This window comes from Camellia sinensis, chromosome 15, assembly GCF_055761805.1.
Source record: "Camellia sinensis isolate YWXY chromosome 15, ASM5576180v1, whole genome shotgun sequence".
NCBI classification, from domain to species: domain Eukaryota; kingdom Viridiplantae; phylum Streptophyta; class Magnoliopsida; order Ericales; family Theaceae; genus Camellia; species Camellia sinensis.
The window spans coordinates 126433044-126447418 of record NC_138975.1 but is presented as its reverse complement, the minus strand read 5'-3'; the positions used below and the strand labels follow the sequence as shown (position 1 = coordinate 126447418).

The window sequence follows — 14375 nt, the reverse complement described above, 5'->3', positions numbered from 1 at the left end:
GCTCAACCGAGCTACTGAGCCAATATTTTTGTACCGATATAAATTATAAGTAATTTATTCACCAGATGGGTAAGTATAGATATCTAGTTGAGACCCCTGGTGGCATGGCCGAATTTAGGGAAGATTACCAAATTCCTGACGATGTCCATCTGACGTTGGCCGAAAAAGATGCTACTCCCTGGGACAATGAAGGCTTCGTCCCTTTTACCCTTCAATCCATAATAGAAACCGGACTACGGTTTCCTGTCCAACCGCTAATCTGCGAATTTCTTAGACAGACTAGGTTATGCCCCACCCAACTGTCCACCAATACATACCGTATTATAATGGGAATAGCCGCATTAAATCACCAGACCGGACTAAATCTTGGCCTTGCCGAAATATTCCATCAGTATTCCATCGGCTCGAAGAATGCTGGGTGGGTCTATTACCTTAGGATTCACCGCCGCCGAGAGAAGATAATTAAGCACACACCGGACAAAGACCTTAATGATGATGACTTCTTCTGGGTCTCTGGGAATTTTGAGGATTTTCAAGCCCAAATTCCTGGCCGACCTATAAATTGGAAAATGGGAGAGCCTGGTAATTTTACTTCGGTCTTCTGCTTTGTATGTTATCTCGGTTGTTTAGTCTATTAGCCGAACTAACACTTCTCTTTTTTGCAGATTTCGCCCATCTCCATTCCTTGTATAGCTATCCCAACCTCGGAGTTTTGCGAGCCGCATTTCGGATTAAAGAAAGAGGTTGGGCCAAGCTTCTAAATTTTGAGCCGACCTATCGCTACAGCGGTCGCCGAAAAGCAAGGGTGACTGACTTCCTTCTTGAAGAAGCACCTGAACCGGACCCAACTCTGCCCGAAATAAGACTTGTCCCTCTAACCGCGGAAGAAGAGATGGCGAAAAGGAGCAGAGTTAGGGCCCTTCTCACCGAAACAACGAGGCCCGAAGTAACGCCTCCCAGTCAATCGCAGCCTGCTGTTGTCGCCCTCCCTTCCCAACAGCCATCCTCTTCCCGCCGAACCAAACGTGCCCGAACTGCCGAAACCGAACGAGTTTTGATTGATGACGAACCTGCTATTCAGCCAAGCTTACCACCGAGCCCCCAACCGGAGTCTTCCGACCGAACCATCGGCTGCTGGGCACCGAAACTAACCTTTAACGACCGAGACATTCTAGACACAGACTCGGTCGTTGCTGAGAAAGACCACCCGTTGGCCATCAACCTGGCCAAGAGCGTGTGTCTGCCCAAAGACATGGAACATCACCAAAAACAGTTAAACACCGAGCTGAAGTCCATCCGGTCTGCTACCAAATCCATGATTCTGGTCAGTAACTTCGGTCGCTTTTCTGTTTATTTTTCTGTTTCTTTTTAACTTTTACTTCGGCTAAAGGGAAGTTGCTGCTTTGTCAGGCTATTCAGAAAAACCAAATCACCCACAGGAAAGTACTGGAGCTGAGGAAAGTGACTAGGCAAGCAGCGGCCGAGGCAGAGGCGAAATCGGCCGAACTGGAAGAAGCCAGAAAGGAACTGGCCGAACTCCGAGGTGAGGTCGGCCGACTGACCGGAATGGTTAGTTCGGCCGAAGCTGAAAAACAAAAGACTGCCATAGTTCTGAAGGACAAGTACTTGCGCGAGTTGTTGAAACTTGAAAGAAAGAAGGACGCCGAAATAAAGGAGAAGGTAAAAGAGGCTGACAAGCAGGGCTTCAAGAGGGCAGAGGATGCTTACGCCCAACAATGCAATGCTGCCAAGGATCTTTTCTTTAAGTGCGGCTGGAGGGGAGCCGTTGAGAAGCTCGGTCATGATCCTCAGACCGAGGTTTTCAACCCTCCAGCCTACTTTATACCGAGCTCCCTGCTGGAATACGCCAATACGATGCAGCAGCAATTCCTTGAGGACTCAGGCTCAGATGAAGACTCTGCCACTGAGGATACCCCGGTTGTGAATGTGGACCAGGTAGTTCGGTCGGAGCCCATGGTGGAAGATCTAACTGCTGATCGACCAAGTGAAACCGTGGTTCCGGCCGAAACCACTCTTCCGCCTGAGAACGTCCTCGCGCCCGAAACCGGTCTTCAGGTCGACGCCGATGCTGCCTTTGACGCCGAAATCGAAGATCTTTTTGCTTGATTTTGTACTTTTTGTTTTCTTTGTAACCGAACTAAGCCCCCTTGTAATGACTTCTCTGAATGAAAATTTTACGCAACTCATATTCCGGTCGTGATATGTATGCCTGTGCTTTGTAATGTCTTCACTTACTTCAACTGTTATTTCGGTTTTGGTTTCTATACTATGCTCGCCAGCCAACCACTCCTTAGCCGATATACTTACTTCGGCTGAGGAGTACAGTGTTTGGTTACTTCGGCTGAAGAGTAACAAGAGTTTTATTTATTCCAGTCAACCACTCTTCAGCCTTGCACTTACTTCGGCTGAAGAGTAACAAGTGTTGGCTTATTCCAGCCAACCACTCTTCAGCCTTGCACTTACTTCGGCTGAAGAGTAACAAGTGTTGGTTTATTTCAGCCAACCACTCTTCAGCCTTGCACTTACTTCGGCTGAAGAGTAACAAGTGTTGGCTTATTCCAGCCAACCACTCTTCAGCCTTGCACTTACTTCGGCTGAAGAGTAACAAGTGTTGGTTTATTTCAGCCAACCACTCTTCAGCCTTGCACTTACTTCGGCTGAAGAGTAACAAGTGTTGGTTTATTCCAGCCAACCACTCTTCAGCCTTGCACTTACTTCGGCTGAAGAGTAACAGGAGTTGGTTTATTCCAGCCAACCACTCTTCAGCCTTACACTTACTTCGGCTGAAGAGTAACAGGAGTTGGTTTATTCCAGCCAACCACTCTTCAGCCTTGCACTTACTTCGGCTGAAGAGTAACAAGTGTTGGTTTATTCCAGCCAACCACTCTTCAGCCTTACACTTATTTCGACTGAAGAGTAACAGGAGTTGGTTTATTCCAGCCAACCACTATTCAGCCTTGCACTTACTTCGGCTGAAGAGTAACAGGAGTTGGTTTATTCCAGCCAACCACTCTTCAGCCTTGCACTTACTTCGGCTGAAGAGTAACAAGTGTTGGTTTATTCCAGCCAACCGTTGAAGTTAGTTTTTTCAGCTAACTTATAGTATTTGGTTATTCCGACCAAATGTCCTGCAGCCTGGATCCTTATCCTGGGCTTAGGAAGGGTGTTGGTTTAATCCAGCCAACCTCTGAGTTAGTTTTTCCAGCTAACTCAGAATAGAATGCTTGCAATATATCTAGTCTTTAAAGCTAACTTTTACGAAGAATAATTTGTGCTAGAAAGAATTGCTCATTTTATTGAAGGAAAAGAAAATTACATATGTTTGAAAAAAGAAAAGCTAAAAGTAAAATAACTTGAGATTGGTCGTATTCCATGGCCTAGGGATTGCCTTGCCATCCTTGTCTTCTAGGTGGTATGCCCCTTTGCCTGCTAACCCAACCACCTTATAAGGACCTTCCCAATTTGGGCCCAACTTGCCGTCGCCTGGGATCAAGGTATTTCCCATCACTTTGCGTAGTACCCAATCCCCAATCTTGAATTGTCTTGGATGCACCTTTTTGCTATATTTTCTGATTAACTCTCGTTGGTATGAGGCGATGTGGACTAGCGCTCGTTCTCTTCTTTCTTCTGCAAGGTTGAGTTCTAAGGCTATGGCTTCTCCATTTAAGTCTGAATCAAAATTTTCGCTTCGAATTGTGGGGAGGCCAACTTCTAGTGGGATCACTGCTTCCATTCCATAGGCTAAGGAGAATGGTGTTTCTCCAGTTGATCGCCGAGGCGTGGTGCGGTAAGCCCATAAAACGTGAGGAAGTTCATCTGCCCACTTGCCTTTTGCTTTCTCTAGCCTTTTCTTTAGTCCATCCAAGACGACTTTATTTGATGCTTCAGCCTGCCCATTTGCTTGAGGATATGCCGGTGTGGAATTGTAGAACTCTATCTTGTATTCTTCACAAAAGGTCCTGAAGATCCTGCCGTCGAACTGAGTTCCATTGTCTGAGATCAGTGCCTTTGGTATGCCAAACCGAGTGATAATATTCTGCCAGACAAACCTCTTCACATCTTTTTCTTTGATTGACGCCAATGCTTCTGCTTCCACCCACTTTGTGAAGTAGTCTGTTGCTGCGAGAAAGAATTTTCTGCCCCCGGGTGCTGTTGGAAGTGGTCCTACTATGTCCAAGCCCCACATTGCGAAAGGCCATGGGCTAGTTAAGGGTAGGAGTTCTCTTGCTGGTTGATGTATTTGGTGCGCGAATTTCTAGCATTTTTCACACTTCTTCACATATTTCTCTGAGTCTGCTTGCATATATGGCCACCAATATCCTTGCGAAATAGCCCTGTAAGCGAGCGACCTTCCCCCTTGATGACTTCCACATACCCCTTCGTGTATTTCGAACAGGAATGCTTCTATTTTGCTGGGATGAACGCACTTGAGGTAAGGCCCAGAGAATGACTTCTTGTATAATGCCAAAGACGGAGATAGCCAAAATCGCTGCGACTTTGCCCTTATTCTGTTGGCTTCTTTTTTCTCTTCTGGTAGGATGCCGTCTTTCAGGAACAGGATGATGGGATCCATCCAAGAAGGGCCTAATTCTGTGCAACATACTTGTTCTGCTTCGGGGTCTTCTATGCTTGGTCTTGGTAAGAAGTCGATGAGTAATGGATGAGGGATTGATGTGTCTGCCATTGAGGCCAGGCCTGCTAGTTCGTCCGCTCGGCAGTTTTCCTCCCTGCCAATTTGTTCTATCCTTACCACCTCAAACTTCTTGATCTCTGTTCTGACTAATTCTTGGTACTTGGCCATTCTGTCGTCCTTTGCTTCGTATTCGCCAGAAATTTGGTTTACCACCAGCAGAGAGTCACTGTATACCATTAGTTCGGCTGCTTTCATGAAGTGTGCTGACTTGAGTCCTGCGAGAAGCGCCTCATACTCCGCTTCATTGTTGGATGCTGGGAAGCCAAGGTTGATTGCTTGCTCTATAACCAGGCCGTCTGGAGAGATGAGGACAACGCCAAGCCCTGCCCCATGTCGGTTGGATGCTCCATCCACGAAGAGCTTCCACATCTCTCCAACGAATAGTTTCCAGCAAGTGGAAGGATCAGATGATGCCGTGAGGTCTAGAATGATGTTTTCTTCAAGGTCCATGTTGGCTATCTGTCCTTCGTCCTCTGTTTGAACTGTTGGTGGGTCTTTATTTGTTTCCTTCTTGTTGTCCTTAGTGTGGTCTGCCTTGGTGCTTGATTGACTACCTTCTACTAGGGGTTGCGCTATTCCGGCGTCAACTTCCGTCCCTAGTTCGGTTGTGTCAGTTAGGTCGACTGGGCAGATATGATGACTCCCAGGAGTAAACTCTGCGACAAAGTCTGCCAAAGATTGGGCTTTTATTGCGGTCTTGGGTTGGAACTTGATGTCGAATTGTCCCAACTCTACTGCCCACTTCAAAATTCGCCCACTAAAGTTCGCCCTTTCAAATAGAGCTTTAAGTGGAAAGGCTGTGAGGACGACTATGGTGTGGGCGTGAAAGTAGTGCGCCAATTTTCTGGATGCCATCATTAATGCTAAAGCGAGTTTCTCCAAGGGCAAGTACCTTGTTTCGGCTCCCAATAATGTCTTGCTGACATAAAAGATGGGTAAGTGTTGTATTCCTTCTGCTCGAACCAGCACTGCGCTGACTGCGTGCTGAGAGACTGCCAGGTACAAAAAGAGTTCTTCACCAGGTACTGGAGTAACAAGTAGTGGTGGGGAAGACATGTACTCCTTCAAGCTTTCCAGAGCTCGGTCACATTCCTCGTCCCACTCAAACTTGGCCTTTAAAGCTTGGAAGAATGGTCGTAGTCTGTCTGACGACCTGCTTATGAACCGGTTGAGTGCAGCCGCCATACCAGTGAGATGCTGCACTTCTTTGACTGAGTTTGGTCTCTCCAACTCCTGGATCGCTTTAATCTGAGAGGGGTCTGCTTCTATACCTCGGTTGGTCACCAGGAAGCCCAAGAATTTGCCCGATCCAACTCCGAATGCGCATTTGGATGCGTTGAGGCGCAGCTTGTGTTTTTTCAGGATCTGGAACATCTCGCCTAGATCTTTAAGGTGGTCATTCTCATCCTTGCTTTTGACCACCATGTCGTCGATGTAAGCCTCCATTGTTCTGCCTAACAATGGTTCAAACATCTTGGTGACCATCCTTTGGAATGTCGCCCCTGCGTTCTTTAGGCCAAAGGGCATGACCTTGTAGCAATATAACCCCCTTGGTGTTGTGAAGGATGTGACCTCCTGGTCTGGTTCATGCATGGCGATCTGGTGGTAGCCTCTGTATGCATCTAGAAAGCTAAGTCGGTTATGTCCCGCCGTTAAGTCCACCAGTTGATCTATCCTTGGTAGAGGAAAGCTATCTTTTGGGCACGCCTTGTTGACCGTTTTGTAGTCGACGCAGACACGCCATTTACCATTCTTTTTTGGCACTACCACCGTGTTGGAGATCCATCTTGGGTAGTGTACCTCTCTTATTGCTCCTGCCTCCAGCAGGTTGCCTACCTCTTCTGCCACTATTTCGGCGTGGTGGAGTGCCGATCTGCGTGTGCGTTGAATGACTGGTCTGGCGGATGGGTGGACATTGAGTTGGTGACTGATAAAGTTTGGATCAATACCTGGCATATCGTATGGCGTCCAGGCAAACACTTCGATATTAGAGGTCAAGAATTCCAAGACCTCTAACCTCTCAGCGCTGGATAACGATGAGCCAAGCAAGAAGAACTTATCCGGGTTCTTCTCATCTATCTTCACCTCCACCAAGTCCTCCATCGCTTTCTGATTAGCCTCTTTGCCGACGTCCGCGAATAGTTCATTACTTTCTGGTTCTTCCACCGAATGAACGTATCCTTTGGCAGCTCGGCTTCCATTCGCTGTGGCGAAGCATTGTTTTGACATGATCTGATCGCCATAAACTTCTTCAATAATGCCAGTGTCGTTAGGGAACCTCATTACCTGATGGTATGATGACGCAACCGAACGCATGGCATGCAGCCATGTTCTGCCCAGGATTATGTTGTACGTGGAGGGGACCTTCAATACCCAGAATTCCACTTGTTTTGTTACACTCCCTACTCTGACTGGTAGGATTATTTTGCCGACTGGCCACTCTGGCATGGAGTTGAATCCAATCAGGGGAGAAACTGCAGGCGCCAAGTCTTTGTCTTGCAGCTTTAGTTGCTTGAATGTGTCGTAATACATGATCTCACATGAACTACCCTGGTCAATCAGAATCCGCTTGACGTCAAAATCCTTGACTCGGAGTGTGACAACCAGGGCGTCATTATGGGGGCAGTAAATTCGTTCCAAGTCCTTATCCGAAAAGGACATGACGTTTGTTGCCTCTGTCCTCCCCTTCTTGATGGTAGGTTGGGCACTTAATACTTCCCTAAAGTGTTCTGCCTTCTTGATTGATCCCCTGAGCTCGCATACACGCTCAGGTTCAAAGACTCCATGTATTACATTAATGATACCTTGTGGAGGGGCGTCGATTGGCATTCTGTTGGGATGGTCATTATGATCTTGGGGGGCCGGTTGCGCTCCTCCTTCAATGTATTTGTCCAAGTGGCCTGCTGCCACCAATTCTTCCAAGTGCTGTCTTAGTGGCATGCAATTCTCAGTTCGGTGCCCCTTTTCTTTGTGGAAGGTGCACCGTGATCTGTCGTCGTAATTCTTCTGAGCTTCCCCTAGCTTGGCTGGTCACTTGACAAATGGCTCGTCTTTTATTTCGCTCAGAATCCGATATATTGGTTTTTTAAACACCGTTGTTATGGCAGTGCGGATTCTCAGCCATCTTTTGTCTGGATCTTCTCCGTTATCTCGTCTGCCACACCCGTTTTTGTTACTTCGGTCCACCGTATTAACCTTTGCTGAGGTTTTCTTTTCTGGTACCGCGGTCGCACTTGATTTTGCCTTGGAACGTGCGCCATCCTCTTCTACCCTGATGTGCTGATGCACTCTCTCCATCAGGGCCTCCATGGTGAGGGGTGGCGTCATTGTAATCGAATCCCTTAGTCTATTCCCTACTGGTAGGCCTCTTTTATATTGTGCAATGGCCAGATTGGTGGGGCAATCTCCAATCTGGTTGAATGTCTCCCAGTAGCGACTGTTGTAAGATCTGAGGGTCTCTTTTTCTCCCATGTCGATGGAGAGTAACTGGTCTATCTCCACCGGTGTTTTAGTATTTGTTCGAAACCTTGTTACGAACGCTTCTGCCAATTGGGCCCAGGAGGCTATGCTGCCCTCTGGGAGCTTTTCGAACCAAGTTAAGCCTAAGTCACCAAGGCTCGACGGGAAGAGTATGCACATTAAGGCCTCGTTTCGCCTGTACACAGCCATGACTTGGCGAAAGTGGCTCAGGTGCGAATATGGGTCCGCCTTCCCTTCATAGGTAGTGAATTTCGGCTGAAGGAAGCCTGATGGTAGGGGTGCGTTTTCAATCGCTGGAACAAATGGCGAAGTCTGTAGTCTTGCCAATGCCTTGTCCGTTGGTTCGTAGGCCGGTCGCGGTATTGGCATTCCAACCTCGACGCTTCCATGCGTCCGAGGAGCCAACCGCTGTAAGGCCGAAACTCGGTGTGGATCCCTTGCCCTGGCGTCATCCTTGCATCGTGCTTTTTCTTCGAGCACGGTTCGTAAGTCGGATGACCTGGGCAGCTCTGTTTGCCTGGATCTGGTTTGGTGTGAATGTGAAGGCCAATACGTGCTTCCTTCAGTGTATGATCTTTCGGATCTCGTCCTCTCAGACCTGGAGTGACGAGTCCTTGAAGATAAAGAGTGAGTGTCGCCTGTCCTGAGGCTTCTGCTCTCTCCTTGGGAGGGTGTAGTATTCCTACTACGATTCTCTGAGTGGCGAGGGGGCGTTTTGTGCTTGCGCCCCTCTCCTGTCGCCACCTCTTTAGTCTTCATCTGGCGTTTCAATGCTTCCATGTCCGCCGCCATCTTCCGAATTAGTTCATCTTCTTCCTTCACGCGATCTTCCAGGGCTTGAGGATCAATTCTCCTCCTTTGCCTGTCAGGACTTTGAGAGTGACGAGGGCTGTTAATCCGCCTTCCCCTGCCACTCCTCCTGGAGTTATGTTGTTGGGACTCCAGATCTACCATAGGAGGAACAGAGGGTAATCCTTCTCGCCTTGCGCCCCCGTCTGGAGTTAGCCCGTCGACGGCAGACTGTGGTGGTTCTTCAATGTGTGCCATTGATTGAGAAAAGGAGAAGCTTAGTCAAGAGGTCTTTGTTCTTGTCTGTTATTCCCACAGACGGCGCCAATTGTACGGGGAGGAAATAATTCTCCTCGTATAATCCTGTTGACCAAATCCACGCTCCTCCGTACGACGTCGCTTTGTCACCTGAAAACACAAACGTGAGCTAGCCGGCGGGTGTGTGCCGGAAACCTCTCCAATGCCTAAGTCAGAAAACTTGACAAATAGACAAAGCTCTAAGTTCTCAGAAAGAATGTGTTCAATTACCTCGTCCAAGGTGATGCTTGTGGGCTTTTATAAGTTTCCCGTGGCACAATCCTGGTAGGACTTGTATTTCTCCATGCAGAGTCCTCCTAGGATTCATACTCCAAAGGATAATGCTTATCCTTTTACACCCTCCCCCACTGCTTAAACCAAGTGGGATGGTTTTCTCCATAGCCGAACTACCACATGACCGAAATAACACTGGCTATGCTGAGCCACCGAGAAGGCCGAACTATCCTTAGCTCGGTCTTCTCCTTTAACTCATTACTTCGGCTGCCCCTGTTCAACCTTGGTGTGCTTTAGATCAAACTTCCAAGTAACAAGTTCTGACTGACTTAACCAGAGTGTGTCACGACCGGACTAATTCCGAAACCGGTCTTCCCAGAACATATTGCGACCGGACTAACTCTAAGACTGGCCTAACTCCGAGTTGTCTCTGGACCGGAGTAGCCTTACTCTTCCCTGGCCGAAGTAACTATCTCTTCTTGAGCCGGAATAAACTCACCTCCTTGGGCCGAAGTAACCTTGCACTCTAGGCCGGAGTATTCAGTACGGCCTTTTTACCTAGTCCTCTGCGTTTTGGGCCTCAAAACCCAACTCGAAGCTCGGCCATCAAATTAATAGAAGGTTGCACACAATAGTAAAAATTACCTGACTAGAAATATTACCCATGGCAATAGGAGGTCGAGATTGACCTTGTGGAGTGTAAACACCCTAACGTAAACCAACATAAAGCAAAAAATAAGACAAAGTTCATAATTCCGTATGAGGTTCAATTTCCCTAACGTGTATGCATGTCAAAGGTAAACACCCTAAATTAAATATTACCTGTATCGAATGATTACCCATGTCGGAAGAAGGTTGAGATTGACCTTGATAAGTAGAAAAAGAACCATCCTACATGCATCACAAAAGACCAAAAATAATCAATATAACGCTACTAGTTGCAAGAATAATCAATCCATCAAATTAATACAATGTTGCACACAATAGTAAAAATTACCTGACTAGAAATATTACCCATGGCAACAGGAGGCTCATATTGACCTTCAAGAGTACAAAAACTATCACCCTGCAAACAACCAAATTATTTAATAAATTATTTTCGTAACACACATAACACAAAATTGATAACACATAACAATCAGACATAACTTCAATTAATTACCTGCTTAGATTGCATTCTTTTCTTCTTCGCAATATATTTTTCCATCCCGCCATTGATCCTCCTTCTTCCCTTAGTAGTTGCTTGTCTTTTCTTCAGTCCCTTGGCTTGGATTGGACAATCTACTTCATCACTCTGTGGGCATGTGTTAGCTGAGGAATTTCTGAATTCAGTGATCTCCACTTGACCAGAAGTGTGCACACTTAATTTGTCTTCAACCATGACACTCAGTTCTTCAGCTTTTGCAAGTGACAAATGATAAGTTTCTTCACTTTCGGTGGCTCTACTTGCTATAGCTCTAAACATATTCATCAATGACCTATATCGGTCGCTTTGATGTAGTTTGACATCAGCCTTCACATCATACCCACGCCTATCTTTCACAGTTTCAGCCCTTGCTTTTTTAGTCCATCGTTTGAGTATGTATTGTGCAGGAAGGTCCTTTGCATTGATTATCTCTCTAAGCACCTTTAAACAATGTTGACACACTATGCCCTTCACTTCAAACTTCTTGCAACTACAACTCAAAAAACCATCTCTATCCATTGTCACATTCTTATCTTTTTTTCCATCTACATCCGTTTGAATTGTGAATATGGTACTCTCACCATCATGAATAGTGCCTACAATGGACACTTCAATGGACTGCACGTACTCATTTTGGAATTCCTCAAAAATTGTTTTGGTGTAAATATCTGCCATTTGCTTTAACATCATAGTTGGAATGGCAACCCTTGGCAATTTTTGACACAAATTATACTCGGCTTCCAATTCTTTATACTTTTTGTCATAGAGCACCCTCTCAAAATGCTTGAAAAATTCCATCAAGTTATGATCACAATTGAGATAATCCTTCAAAAATGCATTGAATGATTCACTTAGTTGAGTAGTACTCATTCCAGCTGCCCAAGAATTCATAATATATGGCCATCTCCATTTCTCCTTCACACCAAAAGTTTGCGCCAACCAATGATTGTTGTGTGCATCATACCTATGAAGCATTTGGTCCCATTGTATTTTGAATTCTTCTTCATCATCAATTTGATGCATAAATTTTGAAAAGACACCCTTTACCCCAACATCTTGAAAGAGGGAACTCACATGCTTCACAGCATTTGCATCAAATGCCATGTACAAAGTCGATGGTTTGTACTAGGCATGACAATGGGAATGGCCTTAGCCATCGCAGCATCTTGATCGGTGAAAATAGTTTTTGGAGCTTTGTTTGACATTGCCTCCAAAAAAATCTGAAACAACCATGTGAATGATTCGGCGGTCTCATCATACATCAACGCTGCACCGAATACAACAGTTTCTCGATGATGATTAAATCCAACAAAGGTTCCAAAAGGTCTATGTTCATTATTTAATTTGTAAGTAGTGTCAAAGGTCACTACATCACCAAATTGAGCATAGTCCATTATCATTTGTGCATCCGCCCAAAATATGTTACTTATTTGCTCTTCACAATCTAATTGGACTGCATAATAAAAGGATGGATTTTCTAAACTTTTCTTACGAAAGTATTGCAACACACTACCCGCTTCTCCATATTCCAAATCTTTTTGTCTCTTCGATCTCAAGTAATTTTTTTGGTCCAATTTGGTGAAGCCAAGTGATGCTCTTCCACCAGATTCCCTACCAAATAGCTCATAAGCAGACCTAAGAGGAATTCCAGATTCTGCAGCCAATTCTACTTCAATTGCTTGGGTGGTAGATATTTTTCTTTGGGATGGCAACATATGAATGCACTCTTGAGGCACAAGATCATGATTATGATGTTCAACAAAATCAATGGCAACATATTTTCCTAAATTTCTATCTAACTTGATACTAAATCGAGCACGACAACCACACCTCACCTCTTGTCTCGGAAATTTTACTAGTGGATCTCGCTTGTCAATACCCCGAGTTCCCTCTTTGTAACATACAAAAGTCCGTGAAGTTATTTCCTTAGTATGTTTGTTCTTGTGTGCATATAGCTTCTTAATACTAAAGCCCACCTTTCCGCCATAGGTATTATAAAAATCATATGCAGCTTGTTCAGAGTCAAATGACATGCCCAATTTTGGCTTCCAACCACAATTAGCCAACTCATTAACAACATTATTTTCTTCGATTACCTGCAATTCGATTTATAGGTTATGGGGAGTGGTTTATTAAGGTAGTTTTATTTTATAATTTTGTAAATCTCTCTGAAATGATGGACCAGATCATAGTTATAAATGATAACTTTTATATATAACTATCATAGTTATAAATGATATTGAAAAATCAATCATAGTTACTAATCACTCTTCTTTATAATTACTAATTTTTGAATTCACAAAATCCTTAATTATATATAAATCCTTAATTATATATAAAAATTAATATAGAGAAATGTGTAGAGAAAAATTAATTATTTTATAATTTTGTAAATCTCTTTGAAATGATGGACCAGATCATAGTTATAAATGATATCTTTTATATATAACTATCATAGTTGTAAATGATATTGAAAAATCAATCATAGTTACTAATCACTCTTCTTTATATTTACTAATTTCTGAATTCACAAAATCCTTAATTATATATAAATCCTTAATTATATATAAAAATTAATATAGAGAAATGTATAGAGAAAAATTAATATATACATTGGTATATTTGTATATTTGTAATGTCTGAAAATCAAAGCAATGGTAATGGGAAAAATTAATATATACACTGGTATATTTGTATATTTGTAATGTCTGCAAATCAAAGTAAGTATAAAAGATATCATTTATAACATATACTTATTTCAATAAAAGATACAAATATACCAGTGATATCTTTTATACTTATTTTGTATCTTTTATACACTGGTATATTTGTATATATACACTGGTATAATATATACTTATTTCAATCTCTTTCAATCTCTTTGTAATGTCTGAAAAATTAGATTTGATACGACTGAAATAGAGAAATTAGTCTGAAAATTTAATATTTGTAATGTCTGAAAAATTAGTCTGAAAAATTAAATTGTATATAGCACTGGTATATTTGTAATGTCTGCAAATACATACAGACTGAAATAGAGAAATAGACTGAAATAGAGAAATAGACCGAAGATCTGAACTCATGTATACCTCGTCACAGCCAAACAAAATACATACAAATACAGAGATTGAAATATAGACTGAAATATCATTGAAATATAAAGACTGACATATTTGTAATATCATTGAAATATAGAGACCGAAGATCTGAAATATCATTGAAATATCATTGAAATATATAGACTGAAATATAGAGACTGAAATATAGAGACTCATGTATACCTCCGCCATCGTCGCATCACAGCCGGACTCGCGTCCCTCCGCCATCGTCGCGTCACAGCCGGACTCGTGTCCCTTCGCCAACCTCTCTCCATTACCGTCGCCTCCGTCCACCATCGTTCTCTCCGTTCTCCAGCGCCTCTCTTCTCTCTCTCTCTCTCTATCCAGCTGCGTGGTTTGTTAGGGCAAAACAGAGGAGATAGGGACGAAGGGACGAAGATGAAGTCAAAATGATCAGGCGGGAAATTCGAATTTTTCGGGAAAAAAAAAAAAAAAACCAACTAAACAAAACGACGTCGTTTTTTCACTACAAAACGACGTCGTTTTGTAGTGCTGCTGGGAGTGCTGCTGGAAAGAGCGGCCGAAGATCTGAACTCGGGTTTCAAGTGAGTTATAA

At 44.0% G+C, this 14375-nt stretch overlaps 1 protein-coding gene and 1 pseudogene across 1 annotated transcript; both read right to left on the bottom strand.

Annotated features, from left to right (window-relative positions):
• Positions 1–10261: 10261 nt before the first annotated feature.
• LOC145813280 (protein FAR1-RELATED SEQUENCE 5-like) lies at positions 10262–11723 on the bottom strand. The gene is made up of 3 exons (XM_082908564.1): positions 10677–11723; positions 10512–10580; positions 10262–10405 (listed from the first exon to the last, which is right to left on the bottom strand). Exons 1-3 carry the CDS (start codon positions 11721–11723, stop codon positions 10262–10264), a joined length of 1260 nt encoding a protein of 419 aa, XP_082764690.1.
• Positions 11724–11779: 56 nt separating this feature from the next.
• On the bottom strand, positions 11780–14095 carry LOC145813279 (protein FAR1-RELATED SEQUENCE 5 pseudogene; annotated as a pseudogene).
• Between the last annotated feature and the right edge of the window lie 280 nt (positions 14096–14375).

Coding starts and splice junctions, on each gene's coding strand:
- LOC145813280 (XM_082908564.1), bottom strand. CDS start 11,723: ATGCATCAAATTGATGATGAAGAAGAATTCAAAATACAATGGGACCAA. Junction 10,581..10,676: donor AAAGAATGCAATCTAAGCAG/GTAATTAATTGA, acceptor GGTTGTTTGCAG/GGTGATAGTTTTTGTACTCT. Junction 10,406..10,511: donor TGGGTAATATTTCTAGTCAG/GTAATTTTTACT, acceptor TGATGCATGTAG/GATGGTTCTTTTTCTACTTA.